Genomic DNA, 27,161 nt, shown 5'->3' with positions numbered 1-27,161 from the left:
CAAGCAGAAAAGCAGAGCTTCCATTTTCTAGTTATTAGTCACTCGAAATGCTCTCAGTTTTCTCATATGCTTGCCCCACACATTTTATAATTATTCCTAGAAAAATAAATGGTCTATAATAATGTCTTATCTGACTGATATATGATCCCTATATGGAGGTCTAGAGGGAAAAAAATGCATTCATGACTCAAAGAAAAGTGATTTAAATAGATACCTTAATTATATTTATGTTGCAAGCATTGTGCCATAGTGGTTAGAAAAATTATCATATACAATTAGCATTCATAAAGCTTCCATACATATATGAGTACTAAATCCTAACTTTATACTATTTTGTCCTGAAGGGGAAAATATCCTAGCTAATTCTTTGTTATTCCATTAGGAAACACATTTACTTCTGGTTGAAGATAAAATCCTGTACTTGAAAATGATTATTCTGTGAACTACTATTGCCTTAGATATCAGCAAGAAAATAAGAGATCCCTTTCAAAATCTAAATTTATTGATTCTTCTTATATATTATTTGAGTTAATGAAATTCATTTTGAAATTCAGTCCCATCATCTTCTTCTGAAAGGTGGCAATAATTAGAACAAACTAAAGAAATAAATATTTTGGCAAAGATTATAACAGATAACAGAATTATAAAAATTATTTTAATTTATGAGGTTTACATTAGTTCTATGGACTATAATTCATGTGTGAGTTTTAGTTTTATTTATATAGCAAATAAAATTTAAAATTTTAAGCTTTTTCAAAGGCTTGTACTTTTTTTCAAAATAACCCAAACCAAACTTGTTAGTTTAATTTTTAAATACCTATACATTTTTTGTATCCTGCCAAGTTGTCAAAACTCCCTTGAAGATATATACATTTAATGTGTATTATTTCACTTTAACAAATTAATTTATATTTTTAGAAATAATACCAAGATTTGAAATGCTCCTTAAATTTTGTAGGACTTTTGATGTGATTAAATATATTTAACTACTAATACTTACTCCTATTATTTAACTGCTTACTCTGAAATATAAAAGATACCAAATTTGTACCTTATGTTTCTATATCATAGGCTGGTAGTTTTTATGTTTTTTTCCTGCATTAGCATATATTCTATGCACATATATAGGATCAAGAACTAGCAGGGAATTTACCATGTCCTAGTATGTCTTCTTCAGGTAAATAAATACTCTCAACTAGGTCATTATCAATATCATTTAAAATATTTATAAAAAATAGTTTCTAAATGCTTTCCTGATTATCAACTTTATAAAATTATCATCTTAGAACGAGAATAGCACAGAACGATATGTTATTACAATTATTACATATAATATTAATATATGAATTACTATTATTATTTACAAGAAGAAATACAAGTGCCAATATTTTACACATATTGCCTGGCCTGAAGGTAATTTATGAAATGTTCTCCTTAAAGTATACAAGTGCAAACATAAAGTATTCAATTTCTTCAAATTTTAAATTCCAGCATATTTTCTATCCAATTCAATCCCTTCACAGTTGATGATTTTGCGCTGGGTTCACTCTCTTTTTGTATGTGTATGCTGACAGAATTAAATAATTGCTCCTCCATGTAGTTTTATATCACATGAAATAAATTATTATAAGAAAGCAGATATACATTTTAAAATTTTTCCATGACTCAAATTTCACCAATTTTACAGAACATACAATAAATTTAGTTTTAAATAAATCTAATGCTCTAACTCATGAAAATATGGAGAATGATGTGAAACTGGTGATTGAAGACATCTGTTAGTAGCACAAATGCATTATGTAAAAGGTTTTTTAAAAATTACAGTTATTATTTTGAGAATGGTAAATTGAATGGCTGCTAATGAACAGTTCACAGCTATAGCTGCACATTGTAGTTAGAAATGGGAGAATGAAAATAATTTATATAACTGGTTTGACATTTCTCTGAAGTTTATATATTTCCCTGGAACATGCTATATTCAAAATTTGTGTACACAGTTTGAGATGAACTTGCTCTAAAAAGTCATTTTATTTTCTCTTCACCAAATGTATTATTTCACTTTGTTAAGTGAAAGCAGTAAAATATTTAAGTTCTAGAAGAATCTTAAGCCTATTACTTTTTGGCAATATAACAATTTTAAGCCATAAAAAATTATACCTATTAGTTAGTGACAGTGACCCCTGCCTAAGAGGCTTAATAGTCCAAAAAGCAAAATTATAGTAATATCTGAAAGTAAATAATTAGTGTTTTTAATTGCACTTGGTAATTTCTCGGTAATAAAGAGTAAGTGAGTTTTCAGGAAGAGAATTTAAAGAAAAGGGTTTCTTTTTTTTGTATTTACACTAAGAGTTTACAGAAGTTTGGACAGAGATGGAAGTAATTGGAGAAAATTACACTGAAGGTGAACTCTGAATAAAATTTGGCTTTAGCTAGGTAGAGGGGAGAGCTAGGCAGAATGAATATTTTTGACATTTAAGACTGAGAATAAGAGAAGTATTTTGGAGTCGCTAAATTAGGATCATAAATATGGTGAAGTCTTCAAAGTTGGGTTATCATTACTCATTTCATAGCAAAAGTAACAACTGAAGATGGGGAGAGATTTAATTTTCATTTCATTGCTGACTGCGGACAGATTTCAGATGATTTGAGATTGCAAAGAATGTTTCACATTTAGTTAGTGATGGAATTTAACCTTTTCTAGCCATTTCACATTCCCAGCTCTACTATCCACTTAATATCATTATCTTCCCTATAGTGGGGAAAAGAACTATAAAATAATTAAGTTTTAGTTAGTGTTAATGGGAAACTAATACATTCAAGTTTATTTTTTCTCTTATCTTATTTTGTATCATTATGCTTATGTAATAGAAGAGTCACAGGCATAAAATCAGGTTCACAGTGTTCACACTGTGTAAAATAAAGGAATTTCTAACTGAACCCCTTATATAGAAATCTCTAAAAGTTACTACCAAAGAATTTTTTCTCATTGGTTTGGCTTTTTAGATGCAATAGAACCTAAAAATATACTGTGTGATTTTCAGATAAATATTCGTCCTTGTTTTAATGCTTTACATTTTAAATTCTTCAGTCTGAGCTTAAATCCTAATAGATGTCTATCTTATCTTTTTTATATATACCATTAGTTTTGGTCGAAATTTAGAATCAATGGTGTTTAAAAATCATGGTTAAATTTATTTATTTATTTATTTATTTGTGTATTATTTTATTTTATTTTTTGAGACAGATTCTCGCTTTTGTTGTCCGGGCTAGAGTGAGTGCCGTGGCATCAGCCTAGCTCACAGCAACCTCAAACTCCTGGGCTTAAGCAATCCTACTGCCTCAGCCTCCCGAGAAGCTGGGCCTATAGGCATGCACCACCATGCCCGGCTAATTTTTTTTCTATATATATTTTAGTTGGCCAGACAATTTCTTTCTATTTTTAGTAGAGACGGGGGTCTCACTCTTGCTCAGGCTGGTCTCAAACTCCTGACCTTGAGCGATCCACCAGCCTCGGCCTCCCAGAGTGCTAGGATTACAGGCGTGAGCCACCGCGCCCGGCCTCATGGTTACATTTAGACAGATAATTTTGTAGGAAATTTTTCTTCATAGAGAAAAACTTTTTAGAGTTTCAATCTGAAAGTTGGTTTAAATGTTCTTGACTGAATTCTCCCATTTCTATCTGTAACTGATAAATAAGAATTTTTGTATCGACATAGATCTATTTATATTGATGCTTCATGCTGATATTATAAACTCATTAAGAAATGTATGTTAGTCTAGTTCAATTGAAGTTCATATTTTACTCAATATGTTTAGAACTCTGGAAGTAATTGTTTGTATTCTGTAATAACAATCTCTTTTAGCAGGTCAGGTTGTTTCTCCTCAGTCTGCTCCAGCCTGTGTTGAAAATAAAAACGATGTTAGCAGAGAAAACAGCACTGTTGACTTCAGCAAGGTAAGCTTTTCTCCCTCTCATCTAAGTAAGCTGCTAAATTACTACTAGATATTACTACCCATTTTAAGAGGTGTTGACACAATATTTTGCATGCAGTTTTTTGTTTTTTCTTAGTCAAAGCTTGATATTGTTACCAATAATGTTAGCATTAAGTCCACAAGTAACATTTTGCTTATTCAAAAACTGAACTTGTAAGTTTTATGCATAGTCTTCAGGTTTCAGCCACTTGGTATAATGTATCTCTTCCAATAAAAAGAATAAAGGGCTTCACAGGGAATTTAAGAGAAGTTTAATCTATTGTTTAAAAACTTTTGCTAGTGGTTTTTTTTTTTTCAAAATAACTTTTCCTTTATTTGTGGGAAAGCAAATTTAAAATATAAATTTTCATTGTCACTGTAATTCAGACAAAGGCATAAGTGTAAGGAAATCCTGGAAGGGCATAATAAAACTGAGCAGAGTTTTGAATGAAAACATACTGAGGACTGACTGTTGAGGAATACATCTAATTGTAGACAATTCAAATGAAATCATTTACTTGAATGTATTCTAAGAAAAGAATGAGTCAGTGAAAATAACGTGATTTGGGTTAGCAAATTCCTGACAGTGTATATGTGCCATGGTGAACTATGTCAAACTAAGAGTCAAATAGAAAAGAGGAGGAGTTTCAAGCTTGGGTAAAAATAAGGAGGGTCAACAATTCTATCTGAGTGGCTGAAACAGTAGTAACTCAGAATAATACTTTAATAAAGCCCTTAGCACTGGCAATGATTGTATAATAGTAGTGGGGGGAGGTGGGAATGGGAGGCAGCAGTAGAGGAAGTAGCCTGAATCAAGGTTCTGAAAAGATTAATAGTAATCAGCTCCTTGGACCTGTTTCAGAATCCCTCTGACAATGCCTAAATGATCTAGGTCTAGTTATGTGCATGCTCTCCCTCTGGTGCCTGGCGGAGTCTCCGTGGCAGCATGGTGTACCAGCTTAAGTCTGTTAATTATGCGTGCAGGGACTGGGAGGCCAACAAAAGGGGCATACTAGTCCATGTGGGATGAAACAAAGGCATGAAAAAGGACCTCCACACCAGCAAGAGAGAGAGGTGAGGGCATCCTCGGGGGCATTTCTACAGTGGTTCAAAGCTCATTTCACTATATGGAGGCATGTGATTCAAACATTAAGCCAGTTCAAATGCATTCCATCTGCCACTCTAAAAGTTATCTTTTTAAAGCATTACATCTTCATTCATCTGCAAGTTGGAATAAAGTTGTCACAAACTGCCATACATTTAATTTCTGATATTTTTAAGTTGAAACAATATCTTAAAAGCAATGACATAACAAGTTGCTTATTTATTCATGCAAGCATTAACAGTATTACAAAGGCACATTTAACATTTTCAAAAACAATGGTTATAAACCACATAGCTCATCTGTTTAAATGAATTACCTTTTAACTTTTTAAAAATAATATAAACTTTATACATTGCATATTATATCTCTGTATCATTTTGCTTTTAATTGTGTAACCTATCTTTGCAGCCTTCAAAAATATTTCATCACATAAGAAAGAAAATGAAGACTGCCAGTTGGAGACAGTAGTCTCATCTTCAGATCCCCCCAAACAATTAAAACTACAGAAGAGTGAAAAATAGGTTTTCTTTCCTTTAATCCTTTTCTTCCTCATTGCATTTCAGTTCACTGGCCCATTCAATCTTTTAATAGGCAAGTTAAATTTCTAGAGCCCTCTATTTAATCCCATACACCCGTATTCCTCAGTCCCTTTTTCATACCCTGGCACATTGGAAAGAACATGGCTTTTGTGAAAGAGCATGAGATCTTAAATCCTGACTCTAGCACTTATAAACTCTCTGATCTTGGAGAAGTTTGCTAAACTTCAGGCTTTTCATTTGCAAAATAAGAATAAAAATACCTATTTACAATTTTGTTGTGAAGATTTAAAGAGAAAATTTATAGAGACAGCACCTGACAGAGTGCTGGATATTACAGCAGGTGCTCAGTAGAAGGTGGTTGCTATTATTATTAATAATAATAGTAGTACAAATTATAGTATCGAAGATTGATCCGAATTTAATATGTTTTGGTTTCCACTGGATGTTTAGTGCCTTGAAAAGTGTTTAGGATGTACTTGCTGAATGAATCCTGCAAGACTCAAAACAATTTAAGCCAGGCCGGGCGTGGTGGCTCACGCCTGTAATCCTAGCACTCTGGGAGGCCGAGACGGGTGGATCTTTTGAGCTCAGGAGTTTGAGACCAGCCTGAACAAGAGCAAGACCCCGTCTCTACTAAAAATAGAAAGAAATTATATGGACAACTAAAAATATATATAGAAAAAATTAGCCTGGCATGGTGGCGCATGCCTGTAGTCCCAGCTACTCGAGAAGCTGAGGCAGAAGGATCACTTGAGCCCAGGAGTCTGAGGTTGCTGTGAGCTAGGCTGATGCCACGGCACTGTAGCCTGGGCAGCAGAGTGAGACTCTGTCCCAAAAATAAATAAATAAATAAAAACAATTTAAGCCTTTAGTTTTGGAATTAAAAAAAAAAAAAACAAACAAACCAAAAAGTAGTAACACTTCTTACTTTATAACCTGGGAGGGCAGAGAAGTAGGGTTGGAAAGAACAGTTGTGCTCCATTACTATGGAAACACATTTTACTGCCAGATTTTGCAGGTGTGTGAATTAAGATTTTTTTCTTCCTTTAGCCTTATGATTTCAGTTTTGTAGTGAATTTATCAAAACTCAGCTAGTCCCAAGGTAACTTTCACCATTAAACCCCAGTAGAACTTTGACATGTTAAGGGGAAAAAAAGGTCTTTATTCATTTCATATAACTTGATCTTATATTCTATCTATATTCAACCTACACATTTTTAACCCTTCCAATGGATAGGCCCATCAAATTTATTCATTAAGGAATGATTTAGGATATAACCTGAATTGTCAGGTTTCAGCTTCCTATAATAAAGGAGATATGTCAAAATACTATAAGTCTCTGTGTTTTAAATTGATAGTAGAAGATGGCTTTTTTATGTTGGTGATTTTTTTTTTATTTCAAATGACCCAAAGAAGGCTTCACATAATTTTAAATGTAGAAAGAACTTTCTTCTGTATCTAGCTTTAGTGTGTGAAACATGTTACAGAGAGTTGGATTATTAAACCCTAGAACTGTAGCAACCCTTAGACATCTCCTCATTAAGTTAGCAAAAAAGCTGAATTCCAGAGAGATTAAGAAAGCTACTCAAGAGCACTGGCTAGTTAGTGTCAAGACACTATTTTTCCCCAGAGAATCTCTACTCATTTTCTTGTACTTTCTATGATCGGCTTAAGACTTTAACTTTCTCCCTAAATTTGCATGCATTTTTCCTTCAACTTGGTGTCGCAGCTTAAGTATCAAATGCTTAGAATAAAGGATTTTCCCTTCTTAGCATAAAGGTGGGGCTTGGACAGTCCAGAAGCATGAGTGTAAATCCAGACCTAGAATAGTATAGCTTGATTACTTCAAGATCCCATTCAGAGGACCAGGAACTTCTAGGATTTATGTCCATTCCAAGTGTTTGGGTCCACTTGAGATTGTCTTAGGGATGTAATTCAACCTAGATTCTAAGAGCTGTTTTGGGTAGTTATAATTTTACAAAAGGTTAAATTGTGGTCCTTAAACATGATCTTTTGTTATATTAAAAGATAGTTTCATGCACAGCCAAGGAAACTATCATTAGAGCAAATAGACAACCTACAGAATGGGATGCATCCGATAAAGGGCTGATAACTAGAATCTATATGGAGCTTAAGAATATTAACAAGAAAAAAATCTAACAATCCCATCAATAAATGGGCAAATGACATGAACTGAAACTTCAAAAGAAGACAGAATAATGGCCAGCAAACATATATAAAAGTGCTCGACATCTCTAATCATTAGGGCAATGCAAATCAAGACCACAGTGAGATATCACCTAACTGCAGTGAGAATGGCCTTTACCAAAAAATCCCAAACCAACAAATACTGGCATGGCTGTGGAGAGATTGGAACACTCTTACACTGCTGGTGGGACTGCAAATTAGTACAACCCCTGTGTAAAGTAATTTGGAGATATCTCAAAGAGCTAACAATAGAAATACCATTCGATCTAGCAATCCCACTACTAGGCATCTACCCAAAGGAAAAAAAGACATTCTATAATAAAGACATCTGCACTCAAATGTTAATGGCAGCACAATTCACAATTACAAAGATGTGGAAACAATCCAAGTGCCCATCAATATGTGAGTGGATTAATCAAATATGATATATGTATACCATGGAATACTACTCAACTACAGAAAACAGTGGTGACTAGCACCTCTTATATCATCCTGGATAGAGCTTGAGCCCATCCTTTCAAGTGAGGTATCACAAGAATGGAAAAACAAGTACTGCATGTACTCACCATCAAATTGGTAGTAACTGATCAACACTAAGGTGCTCACATGATAGTAATATTCACTGGGTGCCAGTCAGGTGGGAGGGGATGGTAGGGGAGGGTAAATTCACAACTAATCCATGCAGAGTGCACTGTATGGTGGAAGGGCATGCTTGTAGCCCAGGCTTGGGTGAGGCAAAGGCATTATATGTAACCAAAATGTTTGTACCCCCATAATATTCTGAAATAAAAAAAATATAAGGTAGTTTCAATATAACAGATAAAGTTCTTTATGAATTATATAATAACACAAATACAAAAATATTTTGGGAATATTATATTCCAGGAATAATATATGATAATATAATTGGATAAAATATTCTCTATTATCCCCCCAAATATATGTATACTCCAAGAATAATATAATCTAATGAGTATAATGCCTACCCCAAATATGTAACTATAATTTATTACATTTTAAATCAAATGATAAATTTGCTAATCCTGAAATTAAATTCTGTATATTTTAATACTTTTTCTAAGTGGCAATATCAATGATATATTAGGTATTATGTAATTTTAAAAAATCACATGTAAGGACCATATATTTCCTTTTATAAAATTAAACTAATTTGGCATACTATTTCTTGATTTAATTAAATTTTTTCTTAAAGCAGTTATTTCTATAATTGGCACCTGCCTGAGGTACAGAATTTAATAGTTGAGACTATGGCATTTGTCAAGCAATAGATGAGTTTAAAGGAAGTTTTCTAGGTGGAATTTAAACTTCAAGTATTATCAATATAACTCATTGATTAGCAATTATAGATTTTTTAAAAGATATTTTCTCATTTTAAATATTGTTCCGATGTATTAGTAGTGTATCATTATTCTTTCCACTGAGGGTAAAAACTTAATTGTTTATTCTTTTAGGCTCTTAAAAACTTATGAAGATTTATTATGTTTTTCTCACAGGGCTAAGAGTGTATAGGAAATCTTTTATACTTGTCTTAGGAATTTTTGCATTATAAGGGAAATGTAAATCATGACTAATTGAAAGCATTTTTAATGTGTACACTTCTGCTAGCTAGAAATATACATGCAAAAATACCATAACAAATCCCACAAAATTTAACCTTATTAAATACTTTTTTATCTATAAATTAAAAGTTTAGATCCTACAAAAGCAAAATATTAGCTATATAATCCAATACACATTATGAATTTACAAATTTATATTTGGGAGTATATTTGTAGGTTAAAAAGTTTAGAACTTGTAATATTTGTCATTTATTTCTTTTTATAAGCAGTTTTATTTTGTTAAATCTTTCTTCCTTTTCTTTAAAATAAAATATTGGTTCTCTTTGGTATTTTCTGATGAAGTACTGACAATTATTTTCATATTTAATCCTTGTGATAAAATACACACTCCATATACTGGATTTTATGTTTTGTGGTGCCCTTATCCTACAGAAAGATTAATCAGTTATAAACTTTCCAAATAGCTACACAGAGGTCTTAATTTCAGAAAGCAACATATTTAATGCTTGATCTAAGAACATTATTTAATGTAGTCGTTAAAGTGTTATTACAGATTTTCTAAGTTACTCCTAGAAATTTTAAATTTCTTCATCTTAAACTTTTGGAGTAAATATTCTCACATCATTAGACCTACAAAAGAATTATCTAGCCTACAAAATATTCTTAGCTTCACCCGTGTTTGCCAGAGCTCTTTCCTCACCCTCTTGGTTATTCCCACTTTAATCCTTGACCCCCATTTTATTAACATGAGGGCATAAAACCAATTATTAGAGCAGATAAACAAACTCTTTTCCCCTGAAAATGGAGTTCCATAAAAAGCAATTCAAATGATTTAGAAACAAGAAATAGGCCTTTTAAAATTTACTTTAGAATCACTGCTTGATTTTCACTGAGGACTTATACCTAAAAATTGATATTTATTCTTAAGGATATTTTACATTCATTTTTCAGAGTTCACCTTTTGCTCTTAGAATTTCTTCTTATTAATGATTGCTTTTGTTTTGTATGCATTCATTTCAATCACAGACATCTCATGTCAGAAATTCAACTATGGCTCTTCAGCAATTCCAAATGTTAATATTTTTATTCTTGTTTTCTTTACTCTGTCACATCTAAATTCTCTGATGAAAAAATAAAATTGAAGAATTATCAGACCAGGTATAGAATGTGAACAATATAGAACAAACTAGAAAAAAGATGAAGTTTTAAGTCATAATTTATAGTTTAAGGGAAAACATGATTATATTTCTTTTGAGATAAGCTTATTTTGAGTATTTTAATTGAAATATGTTGTATACAAAAATTAAAGTAATATAGATGAAATATTAAATCTGTTGGTGTATTCTAATTAAATTATAGTTAAAGTATATTTATTATGTTGAGTACATATACTTTTTCCTCCTAAAATTTCAAGATTGTTGATGGTCAAGAAGTTTCTTTTAAAAATAATGAACAGAAAAACTAGAGTATTTAGCTTATTGATGACAAATTAAAATAATCCACAATTAAAGAAAAAAGTTATAGAAAAAGGCCAAATGAGATGCTATGTGTATTTATTTAAATTATATGTAGATGGATTACTGTATGTGAAGCCCCAGGCTAGAATATGATTTATCACATTTTTCCCATTTTGATTACCTTATTTACTTTGTGATAACCACAGGTTGATCTGCATTTTATGAAAAAGATTCCTCCAGGTGCTGAAGCATCAAACATCTTAGTTGGAGAACTGGAGTTCTTAGATCGAACTGTAGTTGCGTTTGTCAGGTTGTCTCCAGCTGTATTGCTTCAAGGACTGGCTGAAGTCCCAATCCCAACCAGGTAAAATATATAAGAACACCTTTTACATTTTTCTTAAATTTTTTTATTTAAAAAAGTGGGGATTAAATATGATTTCCTGTTAAATTTGACTAGAAACTAATGTGTAATCCACAAAACTGTTGTTTCTTCTTCCTTGTGGAGGAGGGAAAAAAGTATTTAAAAATTATTCTATTTTTTCTTCCTCCCTCACAAACTTCTGTGTTTTATTTGAGACATATTCCTCATCTCTAGGAATACCCTGGTCTATATAACCATACAAATCCTTTTTTAAATTTTCAGTAAAAGAAGTGATAAAGGGTTAGGCTCTTCTCAAAGATTAAACTGTATACTAAAGAAAGGGAGGATCTTGTATATGAGTGTGGTCAAACTTAAAAAGATCAAAGTTTCCAAGGTTGGGCTTATGCTGGAATGGGTAGGCCTTCAAAATGCATATAAGTGCTCTCATTAGGACAGTCCCTGACATATCAAATATACTGTATGTTTCAATCCTAGGCACAATGTGCCTCCTACAACCGGGGTCTAAAGAATCACTGGTAGTACCATCATGGTAGTGTGGTTGAATCGAGTCAAAAGTACAAATTTAATTTGATTACTGAACTTGTTTTTCATTTAGCTACACACAAAATCTAACAGTTTAGGGATAATACAAACTGAATTATGTTATGTATCATCTATCCTTAGGCTGTCCATTGGTAAAATTGTGAATAAAATGAAAAGAACAAATAGAATATTGACTTTAACACATTGGGTTCCTAGCAGTGTATCCAGGAACCTGGGTTTCTTTCCTACATTGACCATCAAATGCAATGCTTATACGCAGATAGCCTTTCACTCTAGTCCTGTTCCCACAGCAAAACGTATCTATTTACGGCCCCATTTCCCACATGACTGGTGCCCTTTGTTTGATGCTATAGCTGTCTCAGATACTGTTAGAATACCTCCTCCTCCAAACTTGCTTTAATCAAGTTAAACTGATGAAAATTCAGGTGCTGTGGCAACTGGGTTTGTAAGATCTTTGGCCTTAACACATTGCAGACTACATCACTTCATGCTTTGATTATGGATAAGATATTCCAGAAATATGGAATAGTGCAGCTAGGAGAGGCCTCATTTTGTAAAAGTTAAGCTGACTCAAATGGGACTTAGTGTTCAAGTACCTATGCCCAACTCTGTGGTTTGAGGGAGGAACCTAGTTACCACTCAGGTTATCGAAAGATGTTGCTGTTTATCCTTTTTGAGGGCTACTGAGATCTCTGATACATGTCAACCTTTATTAAAAAATGAAAGGGTGAATCGAGCACATTAAAGTGGCATCTGACTATATGATTAAGGCTGTATTTTTCTATGGACAACCTATAACTTACGCAGAGTTTCCGGGAATCTGGGATTCAGATTTAAGATGTCAGACTTACTAATTGTAGAGGTATTTTTTAGCAATTTAAAATTCCTTTTCAGTCTTCCAAGCCATACATTCTCATTCCACCATTTAGGAAGGTGTCTGGTGAACTATGATTAAATGATGGCTATTTATGACAATGGTAGTTCCTGTATTTCAAAAGAAAGAAAAGAAAAATTTCCAGAAGTAGAGAAAAGCCATAATAGAGTTATATACTCTCAGTTTCAAAACTGTCAGGGTTAAGTGACCTCATTTCATACTGACACAGCAAAGTATGTGCAGAGAACAATGGAGAAAAAAATTAGGGGCACTGGAGAGCAACTGTATAAGAGGAGATGCAAAGACTAGACTATTTAGTGAGGAAAGGTGAAAAATGAAAGAAGATTAGTTAGACAAATAGAATAGAGAAAGCCATTCAGGGTTTTTAATTATCCTTTCTTAGGGAAGCAAAAAGGTACCCCATCAATATAATGACAACATGTAATAGAAATATCAGAAAATAATCTTTTAGGACTTTATAAATAGTCCAAGGAATGAAAACCTGAAAAATAGCAAGATGTACATAGGTTAGGAAATTTCTTTAAAGTATTATACTTGATAAAGCATCTGTCACCATATTAAACTATTCCTGTTTTTGATATATAGTGAACATTTCTATATAGTGAAATTGACTTGGATTCAGTTACAACTGACACAAAAAATTCATGTCATATCCTCTAAGATTGTGTAATAGATGCATCATGTAAAAACATGTACAATCTCTAAACTTTATAACTAAATGAAAGGTAGAATTATAGTAATTATTTTAGCATACCTTATAAAGCCATTAGTCTTCATACTTAATAGCATAAACCATTTAACAAATTAACACCATAGAATGATACTGCAGAATATAGGACATTCTTTAATTTTCACAATTTCCCTTAAGCATTGACCTTCTCAGACACAGGACAATTACCAGTTCTCTAAAGTTAGAGCATATGTTGATTTCTTTAAAAGCACCAGTTGTGATGATGAATTTGCCAAACCTTCGACCTAATTTAGATGGAGTATTATAGTGCAGCTGCTGTTTTTATTTCTCTACCATTGGAATTAATAAATCATTAACTCTCCATTTTCTCCTGCCTAACTGATTTTTGATTCCTAACAGTAATTTTTTATATTTAATGTAAATTTTACATGAATCTACTGTTTTTTGACCATACATTCTCTCCTTGTTTATCCTACTATATTACCTTTTCCCCCCTTTGAACTGCTCTCCATTTTACATGCAAGTGAGTTTTCTTCCTTCCACTTTAGAAAGGTTTAATAAGATTTTTCTTTTCCCACCTTTCTCCTCTAAGGATTATAGAACGCTTATAATTCTATATATTATAAGACTGCATATGCTGTACAGATAACTAAATGGGGAAACACAGAGATAAGTAACCATGCATTTCTAATGCTCAAGGATCTTAAGCATAAGAGTCAATCATTGTAAAATGTTCAAAATAATAATTAACTGTGAAAAACTATGGGATTATTTCACACCCAAATCCCCATTTTCAGTAATTCCTTTGAGATGAATGATTCTGTACTATTAAAATTATTTTTATATTTCTATCTTGAAACATTTCTTTTTTCTTCTTCTTCTTAATTACAGATTTTTGTTCATTCTTCTGGGACCCCTGGGAAAGGGTCAGCAGTACCATGAGATTGGCAGATCAATTGCAACCCTAATGACAGATGAGGTATTTATTCCAGTTCATTGGGAACATTTTCCCCCACTAGGTACAACTAACTTTTGGAGGTCCCGTTTTCATGACAGTTTGCTATCAATCAGATTTCTCTGTATTGAATCCCATTCTCCCACGCTTCCACTATAAAATTTCATTCAGAAAAATTTGTTCCAAAGGGGTAATAAATTAACACACGTGAATATCATATTCTATAACCTCATATTCTAAAGAAAATTTGTTTAGTGGCACTTAGAATATATTAATTAATATTCCCCTTATAGTATATGTGTTGTCAAAGTAAGCACTAATGTTAATATCATTGCAAATCTTGTTTGGAGCAAAATAATTTTAAGGTCTAAAGGAAAAACAATGTCAGTAATATCTGAACAGGATATATGACATCAAAGAGCCATACAACACCTACCAATTCTCTAAAATTGCCTGAATATAGATGTTCCTAAGCTGAGAATCTTTGGACTATTAGAAGAGCCGTTGATGGATTTCAAGGGACTTGTGATCTCCCTGATACAGCACACAAATTTCTATGTAAAAAATTTATATGTAGATTTTTTTGGATTGGAAAAAGCTTTCAGCAACTTCTCAAATAGGTGAATGTCTCGTAAATGTAAGATCTTAAATATGAGAATATAAAAAGTAGTATCATACAACTATTTTCTTTGACTTGGATTCTTCAACACATTATGGAAATTTGTTCTTATTGTTAAAGGGAAGAACAGATGCAATACATCACAGAAGGGGCATTAATTCAAAATTCAGTAGTAAATGAACAAATGGGATTATATATTTTCTAGAATATCGTCTAAGTAATGTAATAATGTATTTATTGAAATACATGGCTTTAGATACTTGAAAATTCTGTAAAAAGAGCCAATTAGTATTGTATATTACTTTTCCTAGGTTTGTAAACATGAAAATATGAACTTGTTTTTAGGGTTTAATATAATAAATTCTTCTATCTGTTCAAATTATATTTTATGGTTTCATATGAATTAGTTATTTATTTTTACACATAGGGAAACCAAAAGCTGGAAGAAAAACATTGTTTTGTATCAATTTTTAAAAAGAACCAACTTAATGTGTTAATGTCCTATGGCTGCCATAAAAAAATGACCACAAACTGGATAGCTTAAAACAGCAGTAATTTTTGTTCTTTCACATTTTTGAGGCCAGAAGTCTGAAGTGAAGGTGTCAGCAGGGCCACCCTCCCTTCAAAGCCTGTAGAGGAGGATCCTTCTTTGTCTCTTCCATCTTATAGCGGCTCCTGGCATTCCTTGGCTTGTGTCAGCAAAACTTTGATCTCTGCCTTCATCTTCATATGGCCTTTCCCCCCACCCTAATCCAGGATGATTTCATCTTGCGATCCTTACCCTAATTACATCTGCAAAAACCCTTATTTCAAATAAGGTCATGTTCTGAGGTTCTAGGTTGACATACATTTTGGGAGGGCACTATTCAATCCACTACAGTGACTAACTTACTCTATTTAGGAAATCTGGGAGAAGACAGGAGAATGAATAAATGCCTTCATGAGGACCACAAACCTGGTCTAATAGAACTCTCACAGTAAACATATTTCTAAGAAATATCTGGAAGAACAAATATCCAGGAATAGTTAAAAACAGGCTTGAAGGAAAAAAAACAAAACCTCATATGCTGGAGTTTCTTCCTAATTCCTTGCTGCTGCTTCCCAGTCTCCTTTTCTGGATCCTTCCTTCCTCCCACCCACTGAATTGAAGAGAATTTTGCTCCTTAGTTTTCCACCCTGGCTCCTTCATCATCAGTTTCTCCCTCCTTACTATATCATTTCTATCAGTTCAGAAAAATGACCTAGAATATCCTATCTTTTAAAAAGAAGAAAATAAAAAGAAGGAGGGGAGGAAAGGAAGAATTGAGATAGGGAGGGAGGAAGGAAAGGTACTTCCTAGTTGTATGATCTTGGACAAGTTAAATAATCTTAACTTTTTCTGCCTCAGTTTCCTCTTTAAACTGGGAATGATAATAATAATATTTATTTTATATTGTTATTATGATGAATATATATGTATTGCCACTATATATTGGAAATAAAGTGGTAGAAATTAAAGACATGGTCATGGGCCTCATAGAACAACCCTGAAGTCATCCTTGCCTCCTCTATTTTCTTTCACACCCCAAATCCAATCTGTCAGTAGATCCTCCTGACTTGACTTTTACAATATATCTAGAATCCTCCTATAGTACTTCTCACTTTCTGCCCTATCACCTGACTTTCACTGTTACTTGGTCCATGTCACCATTGTTATTCTATAATTGCAACAGCCTTTCAGTTGTTCTTTCTGCCCTTGCTCCACTTCATTCTATTCTCAACACAACAGCTAGAGCAATCCCTCCTCTGCTCAAGACCCTCTTAATGACTTCCTGTCTCATTTACAGTAAAAGTCAAAATTCTTATGATGACCTACAAAGTCCTAGAGAATGTCTTTTAGGCTCCTCCATCTTACCTCTCAGACATCATCTCCTGCTACTCTTCCTCTTGCTCACTCCTCTCCAGGAATTGGCCACTTTGCTGCTTCTCAAGCATGATATGCATGTTCTGCACTGGCGATTCCATCTGCCTAGAAAGCTCTTCCTCCTGATAGCTGCATGGCATGCATCCTTACCTCCTCAGGCCTTTACTGAAATACCTACTCATTGAGGCCTTTCTAATCACCCTATTTAAAATTGCAGCATCCCCCAGTCATACCCTTATTCCCCTTTCTTGCTTCATTTTTCTCCATAGCATTTTCCATCATTCACCTAAACATATACTCATTTATATTGTGTATCTTCCCTCTCACCCCTACCCTTAGAAGATAAGCTCTATGAGGGCGTGGATTTTTGCTGGGTTTTGTGCACTGCTATATTCCTAGCACTTAAATGGTTTGATAAACATTTATTGAGTGTTTTAGCAGAGAAAACAGGCATTAAACATCTAATTATATAATTAACAATTAATTATAAGTAATTATAATTACAGTAAAAGCTATAAAGAAGGAGGAGAAGGTGTTAGGACAGTGTTAACAAAGTGTCTCACCTTGTTTAAGAGGGGGTCAAGGAAGGCTTTTCTGAGATGTCAGGTATGTGTTGAAATCAGAATGTCAGCTTAGCTAGACAAAGAGAAGGTAGAAAAAAATTAAATTAATTAAGTTATTAGTGAAATTTGTAATAGGAAAACAAGGATAAGCACTGTTTATAATTTAAAATCAAACAAATTGTGTTGTCTATTATCTTTACGGAGCTTTAAAATAATAAGAAATTAGTTGTCCTGGTTGAATTTGGACATTTATCTATCTAAAGTAGGGTATAGGATCCTGTGATCTCTCAAAGCAATTTTTTTAATTAAATGAGATCAAATCAAGAAAGATTTCAAGAGAGATGCTACTAACAGGAAAAGACTAAAGTCTCATTAAGGATTAAGAACATTTGCAATACATAAGTGTTCAGATTTGGTCTCAGGGCCAGGTAAAGATCTTTAAAAGAGTATATTCTGAACCATAAAATCAATGGCTTGTGGCAGTGAAATCTGTGCTTTTAAAATTTTTAAAAAATCTCTTTCTCAAAATACAACTAAGCCATTATCTTTGATATTTTCATATTATCCTAAGCAAAGCCTGTATATTTATCACATCAATGATATTTTGTAAGTGTTCTTAATTGTAAAGTCAAGAAAAAGTCTTTTAACATGTTCATTATCACTTCAGCAGCAGTTTAGATTGAGTATCAAACCAGAAACTGAAACAAATGGCCTAAAAATGGAATAGAATATTTAGAAACAGAATTTTCCTGGAAATTTTCAGATATCCAATTGCTACAATATAGGTCAGTATAAAGAATAATATAGGAGTCCCTAATCTCAAATATGTGTCTGTTGTGTTTCATCTTATATGAAATACAAAAAGTATCAGAAATATTTACATTGTGTTTACTGTAAATTAATTTTTCTTCCTTACCCTTATTTTTACTTTCCTCACTTAGCATGTTCAGTGTATCATTCTTGTGTATGTTAGTAAGGAGAGATTAGGTTATGCTGCAGGAATAACCAACAAAAATCTTAGTGGTTTAAAACAATGAAGGTTTATTTCTATCATGAACAATGTCCATCACAAGTTGGCAGAAAGACTCTGCTCATCATAATCACTCAGGCACCCAGACTCACAGAAATTCTTTCTGAACCTTTGTTTTCTCAGTCACTAAACCAGAAAAAAAAGGTAATATGATAAGTCATACATTGCCACTCAACTTCCATTCACAAATGACACGTGCACACCTGAGTAGAACACACTTAATCCAAATATTAAACAAGGCAAAGAAATGCAATCCTACCATGTGTCTAGAAGAAAATCTGGAATATCTTTGAACAGCTTAAATGACTATCACAATGTATGTGTGTGTGGTAGGGGGAGGGCAAAGTTGTAAAATGTAACTCATGCTTTGAATGGAAATATACTTTCTGCACTGTGTAAGACACAGTGGGCCCTCCATATCCATGGGTCCCACATCCTCAGATTCAACCAACCACAAATAAAAAATATTCAAGAAATATAACCAATAAAAATAACAATACAGCAATAAAATTAATATGAATAAAAAACTATGCAGTATAACAACTATTTACATAGCATTTACATTGTACTAGGTATTATAAGTAATCTAGAGATGATTTAAGTACAGATGCTCTTTGACTTTTGATGGGTTTATGTCCTGATGAACCCATCATAATTTGACTTACAATATTTTCAACTTAAGATAGGTTTATACAGACTTAATTCCGTTGAAAGTTGAGGAACATACTGAATGCACATCACTTTTGCACCTTCATAAAATCAAAAAATTGTAAGATGAACCACAGGAAGTCAGGATCCCTCTGTTTACAGGAAGGTGTGTACAGGTTATAGGCAAATACTACACCTTCACATATAAGGGGCTTGAGCCTTCACAGATTTTAGTATCTGCAGGGAGTCTTGGACCAATCTCCTGTGGATACTGAGGGATGACTGTATTTCTAGAAAATACTAACTTATAACCTTATTATTTTCAAAATTGAAACTAAATTAACCTTTTAACTTAGTTTATATATTCCAGGATATAGATATTGCTGAAATTTCTAAAACATTCTACAAATTTTGATCTCTATTTTTGGGCAAGGGCTTCCTCAAGAAAGTTTGATTTTCCCACACATAAATAAGCTTTGCCTAGCTTAAATCATTAATCCTAGCTTAATGAGCTTCCTTTCATCCTCCTTTTCCTTTCCCTTACTACTTGCTTCTAGAAATTTCAACATTCATCTTGCATCCTAAGAAAAATAGATATCTGTGTGGATTAATGAAACAAACTCAATTATACTATTTTACATTACAACCTTCTATAGTGTCAGAGCTGCCTATTTCTTCAAATTGTTATAGTCACGTGTGAGCTATCTGCGATAAAAAACACTGAACACATTACAGTTTTATAATTTTTTAACTACAAATGATATTTCTGTTTCTTCTAAAGGTATTTCATGACGTTGCTTACAAAGCCAAAGATCGTAATGACTTGGTATCAGGAATTGATGAATTTCTGGATCAGGTTACTGTTCTCCCTCCTGGAGAATGGGATCCCAGCATTCGAATAGAGCCTCCCAAAAATGTTCCTTCCCAGGTATGTATATTTGAAAACATTCTCCAAAATCTCATTATTTTGTTGTCTTTTAAATGCATGTCTTAAAATAGCATAACCATCAAAAATACTCAAATGACTTAAGTTATAATCTCTAACAAAGCAGGGGCATGAAGGTACAAAATCTTCCTTGATGCTATCGACCACCCCCCGCCCCCAGGAAATTGGCGTTTTGATGATAAGCTACAAAATGAAACGGTCCCATATGCCTGGAAAGATTTTAGAGCCAACTTAAAAGTTATTACATTGAAGGAAAATTTAAATTTTAATAACAATGTAAAATATGGCCTGAGAAAAAGTCCATATACTGTCTTTGTATAATCTGATGCATCACTTTGAAATTGGCAAGTATTAGGAAAATTCGAAGGCATGGCTTAATCACATTATGTAGAAAACTTCCTGTTACTGCTGATCACAGTAAAAATTAGGAAGATTTTAAAATTATCATTCTTATACTTGTATTACTTTTGTGTGGGTATATGGTATAAAAATTATAAAAATTCTACTTATGAAAATCTAGTGTGTATTTTAGCCCTCATACAATCCAGAAACATATAAATAAAGAGCATTTCTATTGTTTGGGGTCATTTTTTTATTGCAGGCATTACTGTTGAGAGTGGTGGCCAAATGTTTGTTAAGCCCACTCCTAATAGTGCCACCTCTATTCCTACTGAATCTGCCTCCCACAAACCTCCCAGTTGTCGCGTACCCAGCCTTGCCTTTGGCCCTTGCCCTGTAAAGTCCAGCTGGGTCTGACTCTGCTGCCCATTCAAAGTGACAGATGGCCTAATTGACCCAGCCCTGGACTTAGAAGTTTTTCTGGTTTGGTGGGCAAATGAGCAAGTGTACCTCTCAGCCATGAGTACTTACAGAGGTCATCTCAAGCCCACTGTCATTTTAAAGAAAATAATCTGACATCTCATTTCTGTATTTTCATTTTGAAGTCATTTCATAATTATTAAAGACTATTTACTTACCTTTTATCAACAATTACCATTTTGTCATTCTATAACTGCAGCCACATATTTCAGTTGATCTATTATTAAAATAAAAGCAGTTGCTTAAGATGTAATTGTAGGGGTTGTAGATTGTCTCATTTCTGTTCTTGCATACAACTCTGCACTAATGATATTAGAAAAAGCAATGTAATGCTTCCTGAAGTAATAAGATAGAAACTCTTTAATTGATGTTATTTGGAGAAATTCAGCAAAAAGATTAATACATTGAGAGTAAGACTTTAAATGTCACTGTAATACCAATTTGTTCTTCACACATTTAAGGTAAAATGAAGCACTTTTAAAAACACTTTGTTTTTGAAGAATAATGTTTTTGAAGCTAGTAGAAGTCTCAGAGATCTGTATTTTTTATTTTTATGAGACCCTTTAAAATCAGAATTATTTTATATAATTGGATTCTGGGTATTGAGAAGCAGGAGTAGAAAGAACATTAAATTAAGAATCAAGGTATCTGGGTTTGGCCATTATCCGTTTGCATGACCTTGAACAAATGCTTTAACCTCTCTACTGACGTTCTGTATCAATGCTATCCAATAGAACTTTCTGCAGTAATGAAAATGTTCTATATCTATGCTATCTAATAATCAAGCCACTGTTGAGCACTAGAAATGCTGTACTGCAACTTGAAGCACTGAATTTTTTCATTTTAATTAACTTAAATTTAAATAGACATATGGGGTTAGTATGGGGGTATATCAGACAGCACAATTCCATACAATGAGTTTGCTTTAGAGATACACTGTATGCTACTTGTCAACATTAATACTTTTAAAATGTACATTGTAGTTAAATAATAGATAGTGTCAGGCCCTCTTTTATTAGACAGAGTAAAATGAATTAAGATATATTAAGCACCCTGACCTCATACTCATTTAAATAATATTTTCCCCCATGGGATAATTCCCATGGTTTTTATTCTTTTGAAATGTGCAAATCACAGCATTTTTAAAACTTTTTCCTTTCAGTTAAGACAAGAATAACTTGTCATCTCAAGGGATAACCCTGAAAATATTCATTAGAATTTTGTGTCAGTCATTACAATCACTTCCTTGCATGTATTCTAAACTTCTTTGCTTTCCTTTCATGACATGTACTTGCTTGGCAAAACCACAACCCTGTGAGAATCCAACTCTTTACTTTGTACCTGCACTGATACAGCCGAAGCTGAAGGAGAACATAACTACCAAGGCTGTCCTCCCATAAATTCATGACCACATACTTCAAGTGGGCCCTTAATGTTGCAAGTACATCATACCATACTTCCCTAGTCCAATCATTCTCTCTTGAAGACTATTCCACACCTGTTCTTCTCTCCTCAAACCTTCAGCACATCCTTTTTGACCCTCACTCTTACATGTAACTTGCCTCTTATTTCCCCCTGAAATTTGAAACAATCAAAAAAGAACTTCCATAGACTCCCACTATCCTAAATATCCACCTGCCAGCATCTGCATCCATATACTCTGCCTTCCCGTCTTACTGTTGATAAATTATCCAAAGCCAGCCTTCCACTTGTGTACCAGATCCCATCTCCTCACACCTACTCAAGAACATTACCAATTCTCCTCTTTCTTCTCTATATCAATTCTTTTGTTCTGTACAGTATCATTTTTATTAGCATACAACATATTGTTAATTTACCGATCTTAAAAAAAGTACTCTCTTGATACCACTACCCAGCCAGCTATTCTTCTTCGTTTCCCTTTGCAACAAAATGCCACAGAAGAGTCCTCCATGCTACCTGCTTCCAATTACTCTCCTTCGATTCTCTCTTAATGCCTACTTCAATAGGCTTTTGCCCCTACCACTTCATTAAAATAGATGAAGGTCACCAATAATCTCCACAGTGCTAAATCTCGTGGTTAGTTTTCAGTCTGCATTTTATTTAGCCTATCATTCAGCAGCATTTAGCAGAGTTGGTGGCTCCCTTTTCCTTGGTATACCTTCTTTACTTGGCTTCCAAGACACTGCACTTTCTTGGTTTTGTCACTGTAAAACAAGAGTTAACTTATCTCATAAGGGCTAGTTCCCCCAAAAGACCATATAATATTACTTGCTTTCTGAAACTTGTGGAAGCTATGAAATGTTTCCCTAAGTGACTGGGAAATAGGTGTTGAAGGCCAGTCTTAAATTTCTTTACTAATGTATTTTATTTACCTGTAAAGACAGTTCTTTCATTAGTTGACAGACGTCTTCTCTTTTATCTTTGAACTTAAGTCTCACTGTATCCATGCATATACCTGGGGAAATTGTACAAATATTAAGCAGTAAACTTTCCTGTATTGTGTGTATTTCAAAACCTATTTTTATCATGTTTTAAACCTGTATCATTCCATCTAAATGTCCTATTGTATGTATGATCAGTTGATGAGTCACTTTTGTTCTTCATGTTTATACTATTTTGGAATGGTAGTGAAGTGAAAATCTTAATTGTACTAATTAAAATTTTTTATTATCCTTTGAAGTGCTTTTGAACACATTGGTGTGCTCTAAGATCATCATAGCTAGGATTTTTAGGTAGGACTTTATGATTTTTTAAAAATATCTCTGTCACTGACAAAAGTGGTATGTATAATAGACCTATGGGAAAACAGCACTATCTAAATCTCTGTTAATTTGTCATTGGTTCAATTAGAAGCCTTGTTTTTGCAACAGTCTTTGGGCCTCTATGAGTCAGAAAGGCCCATTTTACAAATTTTTTCCTGGGAAGAAAGATACCAGCCAGAATCATAGAGGGAAATATATTTTTATTTTATTTTGTTTTGTTTTGTTTTGTTTTATTTTATTTTATTTTATTTTATTTTTCTGAGATAGAGTCTCTGTCATTCAGGCTAGAGTGCATTGGTGTCATCATAGCTCACTGCAACTGCAAACTCCTGGGCTCTAGTGATCCTCCTGCCTCAGCCTCCCATGCATAGCTGGGACTACAGGTGCACGCCACTATACATAGATAATTTTTCTATGTTTTTGGTAGAGATGGGGTCTTGCTCTTGCTCAGGCTGGTCTTGAACTTCTGACCTCAAGCAATCCTGCCACCTCAGCCTCCCAAAGTGCTAGGATCACAGGCATGAGCCACTGCACCCAGCCTAGGAAACATACTTTTAAAATAATGATAATAGTTAATGTTTATTGAAAGGTTACACTATGCCAGGCACATAACACACCATGGCTAACACCTCCTCACTCCCACTTGGTCTCCCTTTGCCCCTTCCCTTTTTTCATACCTCCTATCTCTACCTAATACTGTAAATTTATTCTCTTTCCACTAACAGAATGCTTTTCCTTGCCCACCTTGCAACTCTAGCATTCATGATAATGAATGACACACAGTAGACACTCAATTAGTATCAGTTAAAGAATAAATAAGCACCCATCACCTCATTTAATTCTCTCAAGCATGATGTAAGATAGGTAACTGTTGTCACCCCCAGTAAATGAAGGAAGAAACTGATGCTTTAGGAGGCTACATAACTTCCCAGAGTTCAAGCAGCAACTAAGTAACAAATCCTGGGTTCTTATTCTCTCTGCATATTGCTTCAAGGAAAAAAAAAATTGTTACTGTTAGTAGAATTAACACCTGAAATTAAAACAAAACAAAACAAAACAAACAAAGAAACTTCCTGCAGGAGAAGAGGAAGATTCCTGCTGTGCCAAATGGAACAGCAGCCCATGGGGAAGCTGAGCCCCACGGAGGACATAGTGGACCTGAACTCGAGCGAACCGGAAGGTTAGTGAAAATCACTTGCATGGGACTTCAAGGACCAAATGACATATCATTCTTGTCTGTCAGGAATTGCTAGTTTGAGATCTAATTTGTTTTGTACTTTTAATACCTACTTTTTGTGGGTGAGAATGCCAATTAATTTGATTTCTCTAAAGTTACTAATGATTGTGTCATTACTGTTAAACTAAAGCAGTGGATACACCATTCCATTTTATCTTACTAAGTCTTTCATTTTGCTGTGCATAACATGCATTCCCAGATTCTTAGAATAAGAAAACTGTCAATTGATTCTTCCAAAAGAGCCCGTTGAAAGCGTCAAGTTCAAGATAGAAATAAAACTGAATACCAAGAACTCAGTCTTGTAGACCCTATCTCATTAAATGCAAGTAGGATGTATATAATGGTATTTTTTATTTTTACGGCTGTGATTTGAAAGAGCTATATGATTTATTTTTCTAATCACACATCTTTGAAGAGATGAAAGCTTCAATTTATTTCTTAAAATGGTTCTTTATGGTTTTTTGACAGCTTGTCTCTCTCCGAGCAATGTGTGAGCAGAAAATCAGAAACCCTTGGGTGGGTCTCTCTTCAGGGAGTATGTGAGCACAGACTCCATTATAATTAAAGGCAATTGCAAAGGCTTTGCAGGATTGGTGCTCCCTGCCCTCAAGGCCGGTTCCTGTACTGCTTGCAATGTGTCCTCTAAGCTGACTTTCCAGTTCCTGACAACTCTGCATTTTAATTCTGTGTTCTTTCCCTTTATGTATGTTTTGTCTCTGAGGAAACGTCCTTTAACGTCTTCCTCAGGCTTGATATGTAATTTGAGATGGCTCAAACAATTTTTTCCTTTTCCTTTCACTGGAAACTTTGTTACTCATTCTGTTTGCTTTCATACTTTCAAATGCTGTCTTTTTATTTTTGGTGGTATTTTTTTTTCTCTTTCTCAGGTGTAACATGCCACATAGCTCAGATTTTTTTCGAAGTTCACTTTTCCTTACTGCTTCCTAAATCCTCCCAGGTCACCAATATCCGGTATCTTCGCTTCTCCAGAGTTCTTCCACAGATTCTGTTGCTGACATGACTTGAAGTGTCCATTACTCATCTGCTCTCCTGGAGTTGCTGGTGTACATCTGGGCTGCTCTTGCACTGTTCTCTGTAATGAACTCCCACTTCCGGATTTAGATTTTTACTGCTAAAAACACATTTATTACACAGTAATATAACAGCTATTCAGACTAATGTATGCGCTAATAAGTAATTAATTAGAAAGCAATGGTCTAATATAAAGTTCTATCAAAACTATAAATATTAGTTACTAATTAATAGTTCATAATCACCTCAAATTCTTTTTGGGATTAGGTGGGATATAAATCATAAATGAATGTATAAATAGACTAGTAGGGTAAATATGTGGTGAATTATGGCTTTGATAAGTTAGAGAATTATTCAGAAATGATCTCCCAAATTAAAAATATGCATATGTCTTACCAAACACAGGTAGAGAAACCTAAGGTGATCTTTTGTGTGTGTGTAAATTTCACAGGTTCTCTGCAAGCTTCTCTGAGTTTCAAATGTCCTTTTTTTTTACTTGAAATTTCATTCTTCTCAACCCTCTCCTACTCCATATCTCCCTGATGGAAGCACTTACTAGGGAAGCATAGTGATTCTATACCCACATAATAGTAAGATAGTTACTAATATGTATTATAACTCTTAGGTCTATATCATATCAGGGAAATTAAAAATAATGCTGAAAATTTTCAGTTTTTCTGAATACATACATTTTTCATGGCCAACCAGAATTTATTTTTCAAGAGAATAATTATTTTTGAGGTAGTTCTAGGACTACTAAATGAATGTTCTTATTCATAAAATAAATAACAAGAGTTTAACATTTTTGTATGATCCACGTATATTCAGCATTCTGGCAGTATATTGGAACACAATAGGTTTTTTCACCGTTAACTTTCATGTAGGAACTTAATCATAGTCTTATTCATTTTAATATCACATTTCTATTCCATGGAGCACAAAGAACTTCCAGTAGTCAAGTGTTAAGTCTGCATATTATTATTAAATGTCCAAAGAATGAGAATACCTGTTTGTTGATGCTCTCATTTCTAATAGGTTAAAAAAAATTAATCCTAAAATTTTAAGCGATATTTTATAGTTTAATACTTCCCCCCCAAAAAAATCCTCTTTTAAATATTTCAATGTGATTTTAGATATATTTAGAATAAATGAATTTATACCAAGTAAAGTCATTATTGTCTTGTGAATCATAGATATTGGGATATGCTAAGGCAATAGTGGATCAAAATTACATTTATCTAGTTTGGTTATTATAAGGTCCACTCCTCTAATTTCCTAAAAATGAAAACAACT

At 33.5% G+C, this 27,161-nt stretch overlaps 1 protein-coding gene across 5 annotated transcripts in view; it reads left to right on the top strand.

Annotated features, from left to right (window-relative positions):
* The window catches only part of SLC4A10 (solute carrier family 4 member 10), a 304,278-nt gene that overhangs the window by 199,681 nt on the left and 77,436 nt on the right, over positions 1 to 27,161 (top strand). For 2 of the 5 annotated variants that reach the window (XM_045558891.1, XM_045558892.1), the window contains exons 7-12: positions 3,864 to 3,955; positions 4,957 to 5,046; positions 11,068 to 11,225; positions 14,264 to 14,351; positions 19,872 to 20,018; positions 24,679 to 24,779. In XM_045558891.1, coding sequence (XP_045414847.1) covers positions 3,864 to 3,955; positions 4,957 to 5,046; positions 11,068 to 11,225; positions 14,264 to 14,351; positions 19,872 to 20,018; positions 24,679 to 24,779 — 676 coding nt within the window. The remainder of the gene's footprint in view (positions 1 to 3,863; positions 3,956 to 4,956; positions 5,047 to 11,067; positions 11,226 to 14,263; positions 14,352 to 19,871; positions 20,019 to 24,678; positions 24,780 to 27,161) is intronic. The other 3 variants (XM_045558894.1, XM_045558893.1, XM_045558895.1) reach the window with 2 other exon arrangements.

Source organism: Lemur catta, chromosome 8 (assembly GCF_020740605.2).
Source record: "Lemur catta isolate mLemCat1 chromosome 8, mLemCat1.pri, whole genome shotgun sequence".
NCBI classification, from domain to species: Eukaryota; Metazoa; Chordata; class Mammalia; order Primates; family Lemuridae; genus Lemur; species Lemur catta.
This window is presented reverse-complemented; position numbering and strand designations above follow the sequence as displayed.